Here is a 21,217-nt window from a genome sequence, read left to right as displayed (position 1 = left end):
AGAGATTATACTTTAACAGAAGAAGATCCTTAAACACATGTGTGTATAATAAACTCAGTTTACACAGCAATTAAGACCCAAACTTCAGTCATTTGTTTCTGTGGGGTTACCTGTACAGTCAAGTCTGAAGATTTTTTTCTGGACCATAAAATAATTCTTTTCAGGTGCAGTTCACTTGAAGAGTTCTGATCTCTTTCAAGGCAGGTTGTGTGTGAACCAACCGTGTAAACTGGATCACTACGCAAAACAGAAGGAGAAGGGGCTTAATTCCACTTAATTGATCTCATCTGTAGTAACATGGATTCAGCAGAAACAAGAGCATAATAATATCTCAATTCTCAGAGTATTCTAACAAAATGTTTTCTGTGGAGGCCAAGCTAGTTTATTGTACCCACTAAGGTGTGTTTAACTCATGACTTAAACAGAAGCCAAGGAAGGCCTGTTTAAACCTAGCTTGTGAGGACAGAAAGGAGGAGTACGGAGAGGTAAAGTATCCTCCCTATGCCAGATACATATTTTTTCCAAGGCATTCCCTATTGCATGACGGGTAGAGAATACACCAGCAGTCTTCAGAGAAGAAGAACAAAGAAATAAAGCTAGGGAATACTGCAGGCCACCTGATCAGGAGAGCTACTGATGAAGCCTTCTTCCTCCAGCTGCAGGAGGCTTCATGCTTGCAGGCTCTTGTCCTACTGGGGGACTTCAAGCACCCCGACATCTGCTGGAAAAGCAGCACGGCGAGCTGTAGGCAATCCAGGAGGCTCCTGGAGTTCATTGAGGATAACTTCTTAACCCAGGTAATAGACACCCCTACCCGAGGGGATGCAATACTGGACCTGATGGTCACCAGTGCAAGTGAGCTCATCAGTGACGTCAAGATTGGAGGCAGCCTAGGCTGCAGCAATCACGCATTGGTGGAGTTCACAGTCCTGAGGGATATGGGACAGGCGAGGAGTATAGTCAGGACCCTAAATTTTAGGAAAGCAAACTTCCAGCTCTTCGAGGAGTTAGTCAGTAGGACCCCCTGGGAAACGGTCCTCAGGGACAGGGGAGCAGAAGAGAGCTGGCAGATCTTTAAGGGTGCTTTTCATAAAGCGCAAGAGCTCTCAGACCCCAGATATAGGAAATCAGACAAGGAAGGGAAGAGACCAGCATGGCTGAGTCAAGACATGCTGGTCAAACTAAAGAGCAAGAAGGAACTGCACAGGTAGTGGAAGCAGGGGCAGGTAACCTGGGAAGAGTATAGAGACGCTGCCCACTTGTGTAGGGATGGGGTCAGGAAGGCCAAGGCGCAGCTGGAGCTGAACTTGGCAAGGGATGCAAAGAATAACAAGAAGGGCTTCTACAGGTGTATCAACCAGAAAAGGAAAGTTAAAGAAAGCGTACCTCCACTGATGAACAAGAATGGTGACCTAGCATCAACAGATGAGAAGAAGGCCGAGGTACTCAACAACTTTTTGCTTCAGTCTTCTCTGGCCACCGCTCTCCTCACCCCTCCCGAGTCAATGGACAACATGTTGGGGACCAGGGGGGTAAAGCCCCTCCCACTGTAAGGGAAGATCAGGTTTGTGACCACCTGAGGAACCTGAACATACATACGTCTATGGGACCTGATGAGATGCATCCCAGAGTCCTGAGGGAATTGCCAGATGTAGCTGCCAAGCCACTCTCCATGATAGTTGAAAAGTCATGGCAGTCAGGTGAAGCCCCTCGTGACTGGAAGAAGGGAAACATTGTGCCCATCTTTAAAAAGGGTAGAAAGGATGACCCTGGAAACTCCCGACCTGTCAGCCTCACCTCTGTGCCTGGGAAGATCATGGAACAGATCCTCCTAGAAGCTATGCTAGAGCACATGGAGGACAGGGAGGTGATTCAAGACAGCCAGCATGGCTTCACCAAGAGCAAGTCCTGCCTGACCAACCTAGTGGCTTTCTGCGATGGAGTTACCACATCAGTGGACAAGGGAAAAGCAATGGGTGGACTGTTCAGTGGATGAGGAATTGGTTGCATGGTCGCATCCAGAGGATAGCGGTCAACGGCTCAATGTCCAGATGGAGATCAGTGACGAGTGGTGTCCCTCAGGGGTCCGTACTGGGACCAGTGCTTTTCAATATTTTCATCAATGACATTGACAGCGAGATCAAGTGCACCCTCAGCAAGTTTGCAGATGACACCAAGCTGAGTGGTGCAGATGACACGCCAGAAGGACGGGATGCCATCCAGAGAGACCTGGACAAGCTGGAGAACTAGTCCCCTGAACACATAAACCTGGCGCCGACGTCTTCCCAAGTGCAGAAGCAGTTCCCAAACCTGAGGGTCACACACGGGGTGCTCATCTAAGCCTGGTCCTCCAACAAGGTCTCGCTCATCCAATCTCCTATAAATCACCTCACCCGATGCCTCAGGAGAAACAGATCTGTGAGAACCAGCAGAGCCTGGGGGAGCGAACCCCCCTCGCAAACTTGGTTACACACGAGTGAAACAAATGTGTCCTTGGAAAAGCCCCCCTTGCTGACACATTGTCCCCTTACTACCCAGGTGAAAACAGCTGCAATACCACAGACAGTTAAGCCTCACTCCAAAAGGGTATGCATGTTTGGCCACCATACCATGTTTTCACTGTCCTTTTTCTCTTCTTTTTAATTTTTAATCCTTTCGCAAATACCTTGGTGTGAACCACTGCCAGGTCAAATGCTACCCCTTGGCAACCAGGGGACCCTGAGGAGTGAATCTCCTCTCTCCACACCTACCGGAAGCCACTGGAGGAGAAAGACCTCGCTGAGCTCTCTGCGCCTTTCAGGCAGGGAGGGCAGGGCATGGCCGAAGGCAGAGCCACCAATAAAAGCCTCCCCGGTGGACTTCTGCCCGCTCCCCGTGGAGTGTGACTGCCGCCCATTGGCACCTCCCTACTGCTATCCAGCTCCTCCACCCAACACTCGCTGTGCTCCTCAGCGTCCGACGCTGGACACAGATTAACCACAGCTCCCCACTCTCTGGCGACGGCCCCGCGCCAGGACTCCCTCCACGCTCCCTGCCTCCCCCTTCAGCTGCGGCCGGCAGCCGCCCAGGAGTGCTCCGGCTCCACGGCTGGGCCATTTCACAACACGGGGCTTCGGCCAGACGGGCGGCAGCTTCCCTCCAGCCTGCTGCAACGACGGCAACAGCTCTGCTGAGACCACATGGCCACTTCTGGAAAAGTAAGAACAACACATTTCCCATCTTCCTTTCCAAGGTGTCCTGCTCTTGGGGAAATATTCTGTAAATGGCTCAGCCTGTGCACTTCTACTGCACACCCTCTTTCCTCTGACGTTACTCCTGTAGCCCATCCGAACCCCTTTGAATTATGTGAGCTTCTGCTTTCATAAAACTGCACGTGTCGGTAGCTGCGTTAGGTAGTCCATTCCTCTCCTGTTCTGCCCAGCAGCTCAGGAATGAAAATACTGAATCGTACCACTCTGAAAAACACCCTCCTGCTCAACCCCACTCTGCATTCCTGCTTTGGCAGGGAAACACAGCTCTTCAGAGGTGCGCTCTTGCCTTGCATTCAACCTTTTCCTTGGCAAAACCCCTTTCAAGCTGCAAGCTGAATTTTGCTGACATCAAACCAGCTCTGGGGTGATCGGCTTGGGGTTTGACAGATGCCACACACAAATCATCCCTTTGGCAAGGGAAAAAATTATCCAGTTGCCAGCCAGACGGGGGCCGTTCCTTTAACCCCTCTTAGGTACCTTCAGCCCAGTATCTTACAAGACAGACAGCAAAGCTCGTAACAGGCATTTCCACTGGTACTAAAAGTGCTGTCCTTCTGGCCTGAAGATACAGAAGCGCGCGCATTGCTGTCAAATCTGCCCAGTAAGCCAGAGTCTCTTTCCTTCAGGGATCTTCTCCATGTCACCCAGCAAAAGTCAGCTTGGAGCTCACTTGGTACTCACGTGGCAAACAGGAGAAGGGCCAGAGCCGTCTTCACCTTCCCCTTAGCAAAGGCCAGGCAGGTCATCAGCGCGGAGTGCTGTTGGGAGGATACCCCCCAGCAGGGCCGGCAGCCTCTCCTGTGCTGCAGCAGCTCGGCCCTGCTGCCCCGGGGTCGCCTCCAGAGCCCTCTCCCACAGACACAAGGCAGGTGGGTTCTTCCAGGTCCACAGTCTCAGGGAAAACACAAGCCTGACCTCCTATGGACTGGTCACTTCATCTTTGCATTTCACACTTCACACTATGCCAGTGTTTACTGAACATCACTTGGCTTCACGTACAGCTGAGCACTCCCGTGTTTCTGCTCTCCCACCACATCCCACCCACCCACCCAGCAAGTCCCCCAGGAAACAGCACAGGACAGTTGTGTAGCTCCAGCAGCGCGTGCTCCAGTGTGCAGAGACACGCACTGTGCAGCTGTTCTAGGTGATTGTAAGACGACCGTCCCCAACCATGTGCCAAAGGCAAGCGTTCCCATGCAGCGTAAATCCCTTTGTTGCTTCCAGGTTATCAGATGCAGAGCTGCTGTCGCCTGGGCCGTGGGCAAACCGCTCTCTGTTGAGGAGGTGGAGGTTGCACCTCCTAAGGCAGGCGAAGTCCGTATCAAGGTAAAAACACGTTTCACTATTTTTTTTCTGCCTCGTGGGAATTGCTCTTCTTGTGGTTATACCTTGAATATACCTGTCAGGGATCTGTGTCCACTGATAGGCCCTAATTGTCCAGAGCAGCCCAGTGAAAATTAGTTCCAAAAACTGGGTTAAACAGAGGCCAGACCATTTCTAAAGCTCATCTGCTCTTTCCTCTCCAGATTGTGGCCACAGGCATCTGTCGCACAGATGACCACATTTTGGAAGGCTGCTTTCCTAACGTGGATTTCCCAGTCATCCCAGGCCACGAAGGAGCTGGGATTGTGGAAAGCATTGGAGAAGGAGTGACCTCTGTGAAACCAGGTAAGACACACACACAAACACATGCCCAGGAGTCAGCTCTCAAAGCGGATGAGACTGCCCAGAGCTCAGAAATTCCCCCCTGCTCCTGTATCAGTGGCTCAAAACCCGGGTGCACACTCATTGCACTGGACTGTCACATACACTTTCCTGGTCTATTCCCCCTGCACATGAGCAGGGCTCTGAGCATCTCCTCCTGGCAGAGAAAGCAGAGGGTTCATGGTAGGATGCTGCCATCGGAAAGCTCAGCAGAGGTGCTCCAACAGGCAGCACCCTCAGGGCCTGCTGAGTGAGAGGCACCTAACAGGGATCTGCTTTGTTGCAGGAGACAAAGTCATCCCCCTTTGCCTTCCACAGTGTGGGGAATGCAGCTTCTGCCTGAATCCCGAATCCAACTACTGCCTGAAGTGCCAGTGAGTTTGTTTCTTCTTCCCCTACACTTGAATGCTGTCGGCTGTGTGCCAACAAGTCCGACAACCAAACGGGTGCTTTACTTGATGAATAACAAATGCATGCACCTCCCAACAGTGTCTCTGAACCACAAAACCTGCTGCCTGACAAGACCAGCCGGTTCACTTGCAAAGGGAAGCAGATCCACCACTTCCTGTGGGCCAGCACCTTTGCAGAATACACCGTGATTCCGGAGTACGCTGTTGCCAAGATAGATGCTGCGGCACCTCTGGACAAAGTCTGCTTGCTTGGCTGTGGGTTTCCCACAGGCTATGGGGCTGCCATCAACACTGCCAAGGTTGGTATTCAGGCGTGTCATGCACAAGCACCCCATGGCTGCCCTTGCACCCTCACCAACCCCGTGCAACAGAAAGCTCCTCACACTAGAGACTCACAGGGCCCCATGTTGTGCAGGTAAAACCAGGCTCCACCTGCGCCGTCTTCGGCGTCGGAGGAGTTGGCCTCTCCGTTGTCATGGGCTGCAAGGTGGCTGGAGCTTCCCGCATCATTGCCGTTGATATCAACAAGGACAAGTTTGCCAAGGCGAAGGAGCTGGGAGCCACCGACTGCATCAGTCCTCAGGACTTCAAGAAGCCCATCCAGGAGGTGCTCACTGAGATGACTGGCCACGGTGTGGACTACTCCTTTGAGGTTATCGGGCATGCAGATACCATGGTAGGTGGCATTTCAGCACGTGTCCTCCCTCCCAGCTCATTCACAGGCTCCCATCAGGGCAAAATTCACCCCGGCAGGCGGTTCTTTGCCTGCTGCCTGCACTGCCCAGAAAGGCATCTTTGCCCAGAAAGGCAGTCTGTTGGCTTTGGGAGAAAATGACGTACGAGTCTCAGGACAGGCACTGACCTCTCCATGTCTGCTGCACAAAGGAGTATGTGTTTTCAGATTACCAGGGAGGGGCAGACGACTGCACAGAAAGAATGCTTTTCTGACAAACTCATCAGTGCATTCTCTAATTCACCTGCCTGTCCCATCAGACTGCTGCCCTGGCCTCCTGCAATATGAACACTGGTGTCTGTGTGATGGTTGGGGTACCAGCTTCTGGTTCAGTGATTTCCATCGATCCTATGCTTCTGCTGTCTGGGCGTACATGGAAGGGGACTCTGCTCGGAGGTATGAAACTCAAGAAAACATTTTCGACATTTCCATCTTTTCCTTTCTTGGTAGTTCCCAAATCATAGAATCACAGAATGGTTTGGGTTGGAAGGGACCTTCAAAGATCATCTAATCAAACCCCTCTGGTGTGCACAGAGACATCTTGCACCAGAACAGGTTGCTCAAAGCCTCGTCCAACCTGACCTTGAACACTTCCAGTGATGGCACATCCACAACTTCTCTCTTCCAGTGTCTCACCACCCTCATCATAAAAAATTTCCTCCTTGTGTCCAATCCAAATCTACCCTCTTTCAGTTTAAAAACATTGCCCCTTGTCCTGTCACTACAAGTCTTTGTAAAATGTCTCTCTCCATCTTTCTTATAAGCCCCCTTTAAGCATTGAAAGCCCACAATAAGGTCTCCCCAGAGCCTACTCTTCTCCAGGCTGAACAACCCCAGCTCTCTCAGCCTTTCTTCACAGGAGAGGTGTTCCAGCCCTTTGACCATTTTTATGGCCCTCCTCCGGACCCACTCTAAGAGGTCCATGTCTTTCTTGTGTTGGGGGCCCCAGAGCTGGACACAGTGCTCCAAGTGGGGTCCCATAAGAGTGGAGTAGAAGGGAGGAATGACCTCCTTCGACCTGCTGGCCATGCTTCTTTTTATGCAGCCTAGGACATGATTGGCTTTCAGGGCTGCAAGCGCACATTTCCTGCTCACGTCCAATTTTTAACCCACCAGTATCCCCAAGTCCTTCTCTGCAGGGCTGCTCTTAATCCATTCATCCTCCACTCTATACTGATACTGGGGATTGCCCCAACCCAGGTGCAGGACCTTGCAGTTGGCCTTGTTGAACTTCATGAGGTTCCCATGGGCCCACTCCTCAAGCCTGCCAATGTCCCTCTGGATGCATCTCTTCCCTCAGTTGCACCGCTCAGCTTGGTGTCATCTGCAAACTTGCTGAGGGTGCACTCAATCCCACTGTGTATGTCACTGAGGCAGTTATTAAACAGTATTTGTCCCAGTACAGACCCCTGAGGAACACCACTCCTTACTGGTTTCCACTTGGACATTGAGCCATTGAGTCTTTGGATGGGGCCACCCAGCCAATTCCTTATCCATCTAAGAGTCCACCCGTCAAACCTCTATCTCTCCAAATTAGTGGCAAGAATGTTGTGGGGGACTGTATCAGAGGCCTTACAGAAGTCAGGTAGATGACATCTATAGCTCTTCCCTTGTCCACTGATGCAGTCACTCCATCATAGAAGGCCGCTAGGTTACTCAGGCATGATTTGCCCTTGGTGAGCCATGTCACCTCCCTTTCTTCCATATGTTTTGATATCTCTTCCAGGAGGACCTCTTCCATGATCTTACCAGGCACGGAGGTGAGGCTGACCTGTCAGTAGTTGCCAGGGTCCTTCTTTCACCCTTTTTAAAAATGGGTGTGATGTTTCCTTTTCTCCAGTCACTGGGGGCTAACTCCCACAACTTTTTAAATGTGATGGAGGATGGCATGACAACTACCTCAGCCAATTCCCTCAGGACTGTGGGATGGATCTCATTGGGTCCCATGGACTTATGTATGTTCAGGTTCCTGAGGTGGTCTCGAACCTGATCTTCACTTCTGATGAGCGGGACTTCATTCCCACAGACCCTGCCTTGAGGTTCAGGGACTTGAGAGATGTGGGAAGAGAGATTACCACTGAAAACTGAGGCAAAAAAATTGTTGAGTACCTCAGCCTTCTCCATGTCGGTTGTCACTAGTGTGTCTGTGGAACAGGTACCTTTCAGTGCATATGAATAACTCCCTTGAAAATGAGTTTTCCCATCTGAGCTATGTCCTCAGCTGTAGGACAAAAGATACTTTTCCTCATAGTCGTTATTCACTAACCTCTTGGTCACCAAGAATATGTCAAGCTTGGCAATGTCCCAGAAATCCTCTTTGAGAGGGCTTCCCAGAAAAAAATACCCACTACTAAACAGGAGCACTGCATTTCCACTGTATAGATAGTCATGAAACATGCTAATAAACCTGTAACTATTTCATACAGTTCAACACACACAACTGCCTACACTAACTGGGGACTAAAACAAGGACAAAACCACTCTCCTCCCAAGGAGAGGAAAATTTCTCACAAGATAAAGGCACCAGTGCTGGTCGTTCAGTCCTGACCCTACAGGATGCGTAGGAAGATCATAAATGTCTCACAAAAGCAATTCCTTGTTGCCCCACTAACACCTTCCTGTTGCACCTTGCTCTCTCCTTCCACTACAGGACTCTTCTTCCCTCTCGCACTCTCTTGCTTTCTCTCGTCCCCGCCCCTCTGTCACACATGTACCGGCTACCTGGCCTTTCAGGGGTGGCCACTCTCACACACACTCATCTGAACCCCCAGCAATTGATCTCAGCTTGCATTTCACTGCAATGTAAGTCCTTCTGTCTTATGCCAGAGGAGGGGCTGGTGCACCTCAAGGATCTTCTCACTCCCTCCGGCTATACTCCCAGCTGAAAGAAGGGACCCTCTCACATTTGTGGCCTCATCCTATTAATTTTGATACATTCCAAGAAGTAGCTACCATGCTTTACAAGGGCACAGCCTCAAGTATGTTTTAGAGGTCAGCATGGCCTGGTAGAGGGGACAAGCCCTTGGTCGGCTCTGATATTCTGCTCAGAGATATTCTGCTACACTGTTGGCACCAGCAAACTCTACAAACATTACCTAACAAAATAGCATTTCTCTGATTATTCACTGCAGGTGCTTTCTCCCATTTCTAGGTTGGAAGATGAGAGATTCTATCCCCAAATTAGTTTCCAGCTATTTGGAGAAGAAATTCAACTCAGACTTGCTGATCACGCACACGCTGCCGATCGCTAAAGTGAACGAGGGATTTGAGTTGTTACGTGCAGGGAAAAGGTGAGACCCTGACTAGCAGGAGTGAGGTACAGCAAACGCCGCCTCCACCTAAAATTCAAACAGCCCAAACACTCTGGCAGGCAGAGCATGCAATACTGCCTTCTCAAAAAGCATCTGAGCCTTCTGTGGAAGCAGGGCCCAGAGCCATGTGTCGGGAGGGTCTGCCATAATCCAGAAGGAAGAGCCCGCACTCAGCACAGGGAACCCTCCTGCTCATGGTTCAGCTCAGCAGAGATCCCATGGTCCCAGCACTGCACTGAAGCCAGCACAGACCCTCAGACACCACAGCTCAGGGCACTGTTTGAAAGCACAGGACAGGCAAAGGAGAATGAGGAGTAAGGGGCATCCTTGGTGACAACAGCATAAAAGCCAAAGGAAGGAAGAATGTATCTTACAGTGGCAGCACAAGAGCTTTGGGGAGGGACAAGGTGCCTTAGCTCCTGAAGGGTTCCCTTCAGCAGGGTTTTGAAGGCTGCCCCGTTGCTGCACGTCTTACGCAGCTGAGTTAGGAAGAGACTGAATGAGAAAGGCAGCGGCGGTCCTCAGGCACACCTGCCTGCCCCGCTGCCTGCTCCTGAACACCTGCAGCCACAGCACCTGTAACTTCTCCCTTCCTTTCCACTTTTCAGTGTTCGCAGCGTCCTGCTCTTTTGAAGGACACAGCTGTGGCAGGCCAAGTGGAGGGACCAGAGCAGGAGACCACCTCCCTTCTTGCCCAGCACCTCACTTTGTGGGGTGCAAGGAGACAAGAACAAGGAACTCGCCAATGCTGGTGCCGCTGCCAGCGCTCCCATGCCTGGCCAAGACCCAGAAGGACACCTCTCCCGAGAAAACACTTTTACCAATAAAGGGTTTCGGTCAAACTCATCCCATGCAGTACACTCAATCAACAGAGGTCCCACGGGGCAGGAGGAGCTCTTCCTCATACTGCAGGCCCTTCCATCACACCCCTTGTCTCAGCAGCAAACAACTGCCTTTGCCCCCTCCGCTGCTGCTGCTGCTTCCCACCTTCACCCACCTTACAGACTTATGCCCACGCGTCTCTGCCCCCGTCTCAGCCGGGTGAATGCTGTAACCTCAACCAAAGTACAGCAGGGAAAACACAGCTGCTGCTGCTGCTGTTCTCTGGTCTCCCTCGCAGGACCAAAATGTGTTTTGCTACATGAGGTTATCCTCAGGTAAAACCTGTCACTCCAGCCCCTCCATTTAAACATGAGGTTTTCTTATCACAGTACTTTGTCCTATTCTCTACTAATTTTCCCTTCTTCAGTTCATATTTGTCCTCTTTAGATCCTCTGGCCTCCTCAGCTCAGTCTGGTGGCTTCTCTCCTGATCTAGTTTTGTTCTTGGTAACAACCTCAGAGAAGTTTACAGATTGGAACCAGGAAGAGAAATTACAAGTGCATTTATTCCCACGACATGTAAATGTGAGTGCTAGCGGTACTGTGCCTAGACTTTCAGAAAGTAAAAAGCAAAATTCCTCCTTACATGGCAGGAGTGCAATTCTATAGGAGCTACCAGGATCACAACCGGTCTGGCAACCAAATTTGTTCTGTGCACAAAAAGGAAATGCAAGGATGTGATCCTTATGGGTCCCTTCCAACATGAGATATTCTAGGATTCTATGATAGCGTGGACTCAAAGTTAGCAATTGCTGTGAGATTCCTGTTCTCTATTTCTAACACTTTTTTTTTCCCTCAGCCATTCTCCCTCACTAGGGTGAATAGAATCAATTGTATGTGTTTAATAGACCTTTATCGATATTTTTGTTATATCTCTTCAATGCATAATATTTCAGGGTGGATCTAACTCTCACATTCCTTACCTCATTTGCCTCCTCCCCCTTCCACTTTGTACAAGGTATACAATATTTTTGTCCTAATGGAAATTAAAGCAACAGGGCACCTTAAAGAATAGTGAATTATCAATCTTGCTAACAAATGCAAAGCCATACCTGCTAGGATATGATCTAGTTTGTTCTTCATAGTAGAAATGCAAAGATTGTCTCTGAAACTGGTGCCCAGTTACATTGAAGACAAAAAATTAACACTGAGGCATTAAAAAGGCATTAATATCTGCTTTTGTCTTTTAATTGAAAATTATTGAAGGGTGTGAACTACTGCAGGCAGGGGAAAAGATAAGATTTGTACTTAGCCCTCGTAAGTGCATTTCAGTCTATTCCACAAAGTGATTTCTGTCAAGTATTCTTCCATTTTTCCACCAGTTTGATACCGACAGGAAACGAACATAATACACAAAGGGGGCCAGAACACTGACTACCACGATGAAGACAAAGACCTTGAGGCCTGTGCCTATCTGTACAAACACCTGACCTAACAGATCAGTTATTAAAACTTGCCTGATACGCAAACACACATAGCAAGTCAGGATATGAAAAACTGTTGAATGCAGATACACAGTATCTGTCATTAAAAAGTTAATCCTTAAATCCATGCCTACTGACATACAAGTTTGATTTTATTTTCCCTCTATTAAGTGGATAAGAAAAAAAACATCCTCCTTTTTTTAAGGTATACACAAAGCTGCACAGCAACAGCATCTCAGTATCAACTCCCCCCCACATTCACATACATTTCAAATGTTTTGCAGAGATGCCAGCTACCCATAGCACTTCACAACTGCAAGCAGGGCAGTCAGCAATTCTGAAATCTATGCTGTCTTCACATCAATGTTGGATTTGCAAGTTTGATGGAGGAGAACATCACATGGATGTTTTAAGGAAAAACAATATTACACATTTGAAAGACCTTTTTACAACCATTTTGTAGGCTATAAGCTCAACAGCAAAGACTGGACATGTCCTAAGAGGCATGAAATACCAGTGCATGTAGCACTGTTCACATTTATGTCCTTATGTGTGAGATGAAAACATAAGCCATATGTATGGAATGCTATCTAGGACGCAGTTGAATGATTTCATTACCTGTCACAGTATTTGTAAAATTCATTGTTTTAAACTTCAAACAGTAGCAACCACATGGGATATCAGCCATACAGCATTTGTCCTCTGGAATTGCTCTCCAACTCTTGCACAATGTAGAAAATTGAATGGTAGTCAAAACCAACTAAAATAAGGCTCAAAAGCTGTGTAAAGTGGGTCTGTCTGAACAGCTTAAAGAATATTTTTGTTTTCAGCTAAGCACTTAAACATCAGTCCACTTTCAAAGTGGAGTGAAGATTGCAAAGCACATGAAAGCAACTAATCCTGGAGAAGAACCACATCTTTGCTCCACCAAATCTGGTGAGTGAACTGACAGGATAACAGGCATGAATGACATTTGAATCACCTGTAGAGCTGGGTGTCCTAAGCATGAGTCTAGAGAGTAATGCCTTCCTGATTCATGAATGCTGCATTTTTTTCTGATCAGGGCTAATCGTTTTTGCATCCTAAGGTTAACAGATGTCTTCGCATTTTAAAAAATATTAATATTAGTATATCTATCATTTTGTTCAGCAGCTAAAGAGTTGAGTTCTGCTCACTACAGCACTCTAAATGGTTCCTGATGCAAGAAGGGTTTTTGTGTCATTATTGGTAGTCTTCTAGAAAATCATCCCATTCCTTAAGTATATAAAAATGTCCTGTCAGCCACACAGAAGAAGGATTACCTTCTAGTGGACAGGCCTTTTCTAGTCTATCATTTCCATCTAGACTAGAGCTGTTGGGATCACGAAGGTCCTCAAGGCTGAATTAGGCATGTGGAAACTTACTTTCATTACAGACCACACAAATTTTTGCACAGCAGGCCCAGGAATGGGAGAGGGACTGCCAGAAGGATGAACTGGCTTTCAGTGCTGGGCTAAGCAGTTAAGGATGAAGAAAAAGGGAAGCATGGAGCAGAGAGGTATGGAGAGAACACGGGTCTAAAGGGAGGAAGGATACAACACCTGAGCAAAGATTTTTATTTTAAGTTGAAAAGAGCTCTCATTGCTTTTTCTAAGAACACACAACATTTCAAAGCTATAATCAATATATGGCATTTGACATGCTGTGATCAACTTCACATGTGTGACTAGGAAAAATTGATTCTCTTTACTGGCATTTAACCATATCATCTCCATTTTCAACCTCTTTGTCCATGACCCTTCTGTTCCTTTTATCAGTCTCTCCTTGGCAGCAGCTTAAAGTTGAGTATATGATAAGTCTAGTGATTCTTGCTGGTTGCCAAACTACACATACCAACCATGTGCATTCAATATTCTAACGTGTGGCATTTCTTTCCAGAGTAGCAATGGGAAGGACACATTGCTCTTTGGAGTGGTTTCCATTATTTAGCTTATCTGTTTCAGCTACAATTCTATTTTAATCAATTCTACTGCTCAGTTTCTTTGAAATAACAAAAAAGACCATGTCTTCTAGAATATAAATGCAGACTCAGCAGTCTAAAACTAGCATCAATAAAACAGCTGTAGATTTATGTGAGATATATTTTAACCCAGATAAATATTTACTACTCTCTCCTAGCAGTTTATATGGGCAACGAGCCCATGTATGAGATTGCAAAAATCAAAAGGAAACAAATGGGTTTGCTCCATAACATATACATGAAGCTTCGGAGTATCAAACATTGTTCTCATACTGTTAGAGGTGAATGTAGAGAGCACCCAGCTCTGAACAGACCATCACTTACACTATTTTTGTTTTCTGTTTGAGTATTTGTGACTCTGTACTGTTTTCTTATACTTGAGAGATGACAGTCACACACCATTTCTCATCGTGTCCCCTTTCCAGGTCTTTCACATTGTAGAAGTAACACAAACACAAACTTCAATCAATCTTTGCTCCTAGAACCATGTAAACTAGCACTATGTAAATGTAGTATATTATCTGAATAATCCTTTGGCATTTATTTTAAGTCAAATACTCTGAGCTCTGACTTATACAGATGTTATGATAGCCACACAGCAGGGGATATCAATATTTTAAATACAACCTACTTCCCATAAAAATCCAGTACATCATAAGATGGTTGTCATTTACACCACCACTTTAGAGAAACTGATGGTGATGTGCACTTCTAGCAATATAATTTACATCAATGAAATGGTAAGCAAATAAATCTCTTATGATGCTGATCAAATGTGTGTTTTTGTAACATCCTACAAGTTTTTTTAAAAACCACAATCCACTGTGCATAAAATAACAAAACAAGACTATTAAAGTAATGAACTCATCTGAAAACAAGAGCTCAGATGGTTCTTGAGAGACCATGTAGATTAGCTTTTTTCCCAGTGCAGGATCAACTCTCTGTATCATTCCTGAGAAGTAACTTGTGCTCAAAGGCCTCCAGTGATGATCTATTCCATTACCTTTTCAAACTGTATCATACTGTTGAAGTTAACCTTCTCAGAGAGACTAAATCTCCTGCTCAACCTTACAGCTACTTTTTATGTTTCTGAAGACTGTTACTATGTCTACTCTCACCCTTCCCACTGTGAAGCATTACTTCTCCTCTTGTCAACTGTATTCTTGTTTCCACAGCCACTATGATGTTCGCCTTTCCTCTACCCCCAAATAGCAGGGTATCACTAACTCACATTCACTTTGTCATCCACTATTCTTTGCAGACATTTTTTTTCTGCAGGACTGCTTTTGACTTGTCACTTGCCATCCTACGCTGACCACTACACTCAATCGCATCCCAGGTCTTTAAAAGCATTCCCCCAAACTGTCAGGATCATTTTCTAATCCTTCAGTGTCCTTTCAGTGTCCTTGGCACCCTCCTGCTATCTGCACATTTAATGAGTGTACTCTACTCCACCATGAAAATCATGTAGTAGAGCTGACTCTACTATGGATTGTGCCCAACAATTGTGCCCAATTTAGGGAGAGGAAAACATGAAATACATTTCATAATAGGATGTTGATCTATTTTTTTGTTTTAGGCAATATACTGTGGACTGAATTTCTCAAATTTGCCTAGTAAAATACAAAAGGAGAAATATTTTTTCCACTATTCTATTTACACCCCAAACAGAAAGATTGTACCATGTTATGTCCCCTTGTGGAATATACTCGAATTTATTTTTTTAAATAGTTCCACTAAAATACTGTCTGGAAATATAAGATCAATGACATTTTCTAGCATAAACTTATACTTTGCTGCAATCCCAAAGTCCCTCAGCAAAAAAACCCCAGATGTCACTGAAGCGGCATCAACTTCAGCAGGCAGAGAAAACTTGGCCATTGTATCTCACTCAGTACTTTTTTGATCCAGTGAGCCTCTCTCCAATGTTTAATTTCCAGTTCACTGGATTAGTGATAAGTGGCAAAAGATTCAATATAGATTGGACAGTGGAGCACTCAAAGAGTGTTTCTCCAGAAAGACTTCTGTCATGGCTCCCATGGGGACCGTCAGGAGCCTGCAGTTACGGGTGAGACTAGGAAAAAGAAAACCTCATTGCAGACAACACCCATCACGTTGAGTGCCTGTTCTACAGTAACACTGCAAATTGTCAGTCTCTTCTCAGGGAATCTGTTGCTCAGCCACAACTTATTGACTGGAGTACTGCAGATTGCTCAACCATAGTTTGGTGTTCTGGAGATCATCTACCAATCTTGTTACTGAATTTCCAATCTCTTTAGCACAGTCAAGGATTTTAAAACTACTGCTCCCTATGCATAATATTCTTCCCTGAAACTGGAGGGTGATATGAGAGAGCAAAAGTTATACCTCTGCACCACTGCAGAAAGGAAACAGATTCCTTCCGTGAAACAAGTCAGGGCATCTGAATTTCTCTGTGCACATGTAGAGATGAAATGATGATTTCCTCCTAGAGGCTTGGGAATCTTAGATCAAATAATCAACTTGCTAATTTTTGTCATGCTTTATAAACCAACAGTCTATTAAAGAAAAGAAGAAAAAAAAGGCCTTTTTAAATTGGCAAATTATTTACCATAACTACATTGACTCTGAGCAGCAAGTAGGGACTTTGGTGAAGTTGCAGCATGGATATATTTTTTTTATATATATCTATGTATAGTACATATATATCATGTATATCTATGTTTAAGTTTGTGGAAAGCATGTCTTGATTTTGCACCATCATACACTGTGATGGAAACATTGGCTGGAACAATTTAGTTACTTCATTGTCAGATTTGGAAACATGCCTGGCTATGAGTATACTGTGCACAGAGCCAGAATGTAAGTTCTTTATATCCATGTACATGTGTAGAAAACACCCTTCCACAGCAAAATCACATGCCAGAAGCAGTATCTGGTTGAGAAAACTTAATGGAGTTTATCCTCCAACTCTTTTGGTGTTGACACCCCTCCCATGCCTCATAGTTAGCACCACTGCCTGACCCTGTCTTTTCTTTCCTAATATGAACTTCTCTAGCACCTCTATCCCCCATTCTTCCTGCTCTGCTTTTAGAGCCAGGGACTGCTCACAATATCAGACTCAAGACATCCTCAAAACTCTGCCTCAAGCATCTCTGTTTGTGAAAGCTCCTAGTTCTCATAAATTCATTTCAGAGTCTCCTACAGGAGACGAAAAGCCTGCTTGGGGCATCCAACTCATAAACAAGAAGTCAATAATTACAAGTGTACACAGTATCTCTGTTTCACATAAATTATTTATAGAACAGTGCCACAGAAACAGCCACCTCATCTGTTTTACAATGGAAAACCTTGGAACTGCCCGCTAGAATGAGTACAGCTCTCAGTATCATTGTTTACATTTTATTTGTATATAACACATTTTTCCCCTGCAGAACAGGCAGCAGAATCCCTTTGCCATGCCTATTATGAAATACAGAAGTTGGCAAGCCTGGCTGGAAACACAGTTTTCATGCTCCAAGTGAACTGGAAGAAAAACATCTCCCAGAGACAGAAAAAATTCCCTTGTTTACCCAGCACCATTACCAGGCAGCACTAACAATGTCAGTATGGAAACTGAAGCAAATTATATCCAACTTACGTATACTGTGCATGGATGACTCGTGTTGTAGCTCCTGACAGGACTGCAGATACGGCTCTAACCATATCACGTTCAGACAGACCCTTCTGTGTTTCAGTTTGTGCCCATTGCCTCTGGTCCTGTCACGGGGCACCACTGGCTCTGTCCTCTTTGCACCCTCCCTCCAGGTATTTGTACACATGGATGAGATTCCCTGAGCCTTCTCTTCTCTGTGCTGAACAGTCCCACGTCCCTCAGCCTTTCCTCATGGGAGAGATGCTCCAGGCTGCTAATCATCTTTGTGGTCCTTTGCTGGACTTTCTTCAATATGTCCATGTCCCTGTTTTACTGGGGAGCCCAGAACTGGACCCAGCACTCCAGGTGTGGCCTCACCATTGCTGAGTAGAGGGCAAGGATGCCCTTGACCTCTGACAATCAGATTTTGAAACATGCCTGGCTATGAGTATACTGTGCACAGAGCCAGAATGTAAGTTCTTTATATCCATGTACATGTGTAGAAAACACCCTTCCACAGCAAAATCACATGCCAGAAGCAGTATCTGGTTGAGAAAACTTAATGGAGTTTATCCTCCAACTCTTTTGGTGTTGACACCCCTCCCATTGGTCAATCCCAATCTGATTGACCCCCTTCCCTCGACCTCTGACAATACTTCTAATGCAGCCCGGGACACCATTAGCCGCCTTTGCCGCAAGGGCACATTGCTGGCTCATGCTTGACTTAGTGTCCGCCAGGACCCCCAGGTCTTTTTCTACAAAGATGCTTTCCAGTTGGGTGGCCCCCAGCATGTACTGGTGCATAGGGTTCTTCCTCCCCAGGTGGAGGACTTGGCACTTCCTCTTGTTGAACCCAATAAGACAAAGGACAGCATGTCTTTTCAAACGTAAGAAATAGCAATTTCCCTTTAGCTCTCATTTAGAGACTTTGGCATCCAGTATTTGAAGTGAATCCAAGGGAAATAAAGAGAAACTCACACTGCAAGTACCTTTTTCAATTACTCTGGAAAAACTATGAACCACAACGCTTTACTGAAGCATTACTCTTTTCCTATAATGCCAGATTCTAGTGTTAGCCATACAGTTAATCTGGTGTGAGATCAGACTTTGGTCCACAGTCATTGGTATTAAAACATCTTCTTCCACAGTTTTAGTGAAACGTGAAGGTGCGTATTGTAGAAATTAACCAGTTACAGCTAATGCGATAAATACACAGAATACAGAAATTACACAAAGCAGCTCACTTAGCTAGGTTAGTTATTACATAAAGCAGGCAAACTACAGAAATGTTTCAATAATTTATCTCTTGCACAGACATGTTAGCTTGCGTTTTCAGTTGAGACTAAATATCATGATGAACAACAAGTAAAGAAATTCTGGATAACCATGTTCAAGGACAATGAATTCAAACTGGAAGAGATGCAAAGGCATGCTACTGGCAGGGCCAAAGAAAAGAAAGCCACAGTGATAAAAGAAACTATCAGCGTGTGGCTTACCCAAGTCTAACAAAAGGGAGGGTAAAAGGATATGGCTACCTTCCAAAAATAAATTAAGGGTATAAACACTAAACAAGGGAAAACCATTTTGCGGTAACTGACATTGTTTGCACAGGAACAAGTGGGGAAAAGTAGCCTAGAAATTAAAAGTAGACTAATCAGATCAAACTATTGTAAATAATCTTAATGGCAGTAAACCCCCCTATTTTTAATACAGAACATGACATGTTTATGATAAAGTGCTACATGATACAGTTCCTACAGCAGCAAAGGAATAGACTCAGATTTATTGCAACTGCATCTTACATTCAAATAGAGCATTTCATATAAGAAATCTATCCAGCCCCTCAGGCACATCATTTGGTGCACAACACTCATACAGAGATTTGCTGCTGTTCTAGGCACTGCTCCGTTCATCCTATCCTGCCTAAACAGCTGTGCAGGATGACACATCTCTGGGGCACATGTGTCACAGTGAAGGTCTCTGCTGATTCCTGTGAGTTCAGAATGGAAATATACTAAGCACATACTTATTTCTCCTAATTTCCTTTCCTTCCTTCTGTATTTGCTGTGTGATCAAAGTTTTACGAAGCCTTAAGTAAAAAGAAGTCTAGCAACCATCTAGATAATTAGCAGAGCAGAAGCAACTTTCCTGTCAACAACCAATTAATTTTTATACCTGTGAATAATCCCTTGCATGAAGACTTTTAATGCAACTGGCTTTCTCCAGAGGTGGCAGTTGCTCTGAGAGCACCCAGGCACCTTGCCATACAAGCAACACTTCATAAGGAACAGAATTAAAAAGAAAAGCATTAAGAGCAATTACTCACTGACTGACTTAGTTAGATGTGACTGACTTACTAAGATACTCTCACTCTGACTTACTAAAATACTCTCACCAAAATCTGTATTTAAAAATACACTTGTTAACATGACCAATATCTAAGCCATTCATCTGGATTATGTTCTGCAGCAAACAAGCCAAATTGCAACATCTTGGTAATATTTTTACTTGAATTGGATTTTCTGCTGCAACACTTAAGACTGCTTGGTTTGGATACTTGCTACTGATTGTTAAAGACAGTAAGAAGTCAATTATAGTCCTACTCTGGATCAGATAGTTTACAGAACAAGATGAGGCAGTGTCAACTAAATTCCTGATCAGATCAGCACATATTCTGATCAATTCTCACCATATGCCGGGAAAAAATAAAGTCTTTAAAGAAAGCAATATCATGTGATGGTACAACATGGTCTTACAGCACAGATAAAACATGGCAGAAATGTAAGGATGCTGTTATCTTCATACACAAGTTGCATGAAATATAAAAACGGTCACCAATTTCAGTAGGAAATTATATGCATTTGATACTTGCAGGTACAAAACCCCCTAGTTTCCTTATATAATTCCTCACTTTCCTTATATAATTCCTCACAAGTATTAGGTCCTGGGCTAATAACCTTTTTTTCAGAATTCTCAATTTCATATTTTGACCTGTACCTTAGAGATACTCAGTTACCCTCATTTTTGTTTTACTTGGAGGTAACATTCCTTTTTCTCAGTGAAAGGGTCAACATTTCAAAGACGTGTCAGTAAGAACATTACTAGTAGCTTTATGCCAGTACTAAACTGATAATATTACCCAAGTCATATTACCCAAAGTTTGCACAAACTGAGATGGGAGCCATAGTCTGGAACAAACGCAGCACAAATTTGCTTTGAACATAATTAAACATTTGCAATAAAGGCTGGTTATCTCTTGAAAACATCCTTTGTAATAAACCTGCTGAGAGATTTTCTGCTCCATAGGGTTTAATAAATGCAGGAAGGGTCTTCCTTTGTTTTAATTTTGGCAAGAATTATAGGAATGTACTTATTTTTGTTTTGGCTTTCTTCACATCCTTTGGGCTTTGCATGCTAATGCAAGACAAAAAGTCTTCTGTTGTACTGTAAAACTGTTATTCTGTAAAACAGAATATCTGTTTTAGTAAACAGATGTGTTTCAATAGAAATGCATATAATTTTTAGCATCTTCTCTTTTTTATCACCAGAATAGTATTAATGGCATCTCTTGTCAGCCAGTATTTTGCTATTCAAATCTCTGTAGTTCCTTTTCTTGCTTTGAGCAAGAATTCATCCCCTTTAGCAACTAAGCACTGAGGCATGTATTTATGTACTTTATCCATGTATAGTTGGTGATAAGCAGAAGATAATGTGTTTTGGCTTTCAGATGCAAAATTTCTGTTTTCATTATGTTACATCTGTGTTTATTTACTGAACCAGTGCTAAAGCTTTTCTGTGGACTTAAGTAAGTTTCTTGAAGGCGTCCAAGGTATGTATGTCCCAAACATTAATTCCTAAAGAAATCATGGAGATTTTTACAAATCTTTAGAT

General features: G+C 45.0%; 1 protein-coding gene across 1 annotated transcript; it reads left to right on the top strand.

Moving 5' to 3' along the window:
- Positions 1-3,179: 3,179 nt before the first annotated feature.
- Positions 3,180-10,042, top strand: LOC142408702 (alcohol dehydrogenase 1). The gene is made up of 9 exons (XM_075499278.1): positions 3,180-3,197; positions 4,476-4,577; positions 4,778-4,919; positions 5,242-5,329; positions 5,445-5,664; positions 5,781-6,041; positions 6,359-6,494; positions 9,250-9,388; positions 10,018-10,042. Exons 1-9 carry the CDS (start codon positions 3,180-3,182, stop codon positions 10,040-10,042), a joined length of 1,131 nt encoding a protein of 376 aa, XP_075355393.1.
- Positions 10,043-21,217: the final 11,175 nt, after the last annotated feature.

The sequence above is a fragment of the Mycteria americana genome, chromosome 4 (assembly GCF_035582795.1).
Source record: "Mycteria americana isolate JAX WOST 10 ecotype Jacksonville Zoo and Gardens chromosome 4, USCA_MyAme_1.0, whole genome shotgun sequence".
Classification (NCBI taxonomy): Eukaryota; Metazoa; Chordata; class Aves; order Ciconiiformes; family Ciconiidae; genus Mycteria; species Mycteria americana.
The sequence above is the reverse complement of the archived record's forward strand: the minus strand, read 5'-3'. Positions and strand labels throughout refer to the sequence as shown.

Bases quoted from the DNA above. Each gene is read 5' to 3' on its own strand.
- LOC142408702 (XM_075499278.1), top strand. The intron at 6,042-6,358 runs GTAGGTGGCATT...CTGTCCCATCAG, and splicing joins TCGGGCATGCAGATACCATG to ACTGCTGCCCTGGCCTCCTG. The intron at 6,495-9,249 runs GTATGAAACTCA...TCCCATTTCTAG, and splicing joins GAAGGGGACTCTGCTCGGAG to GTTGGAAGATGAGAGATTCT.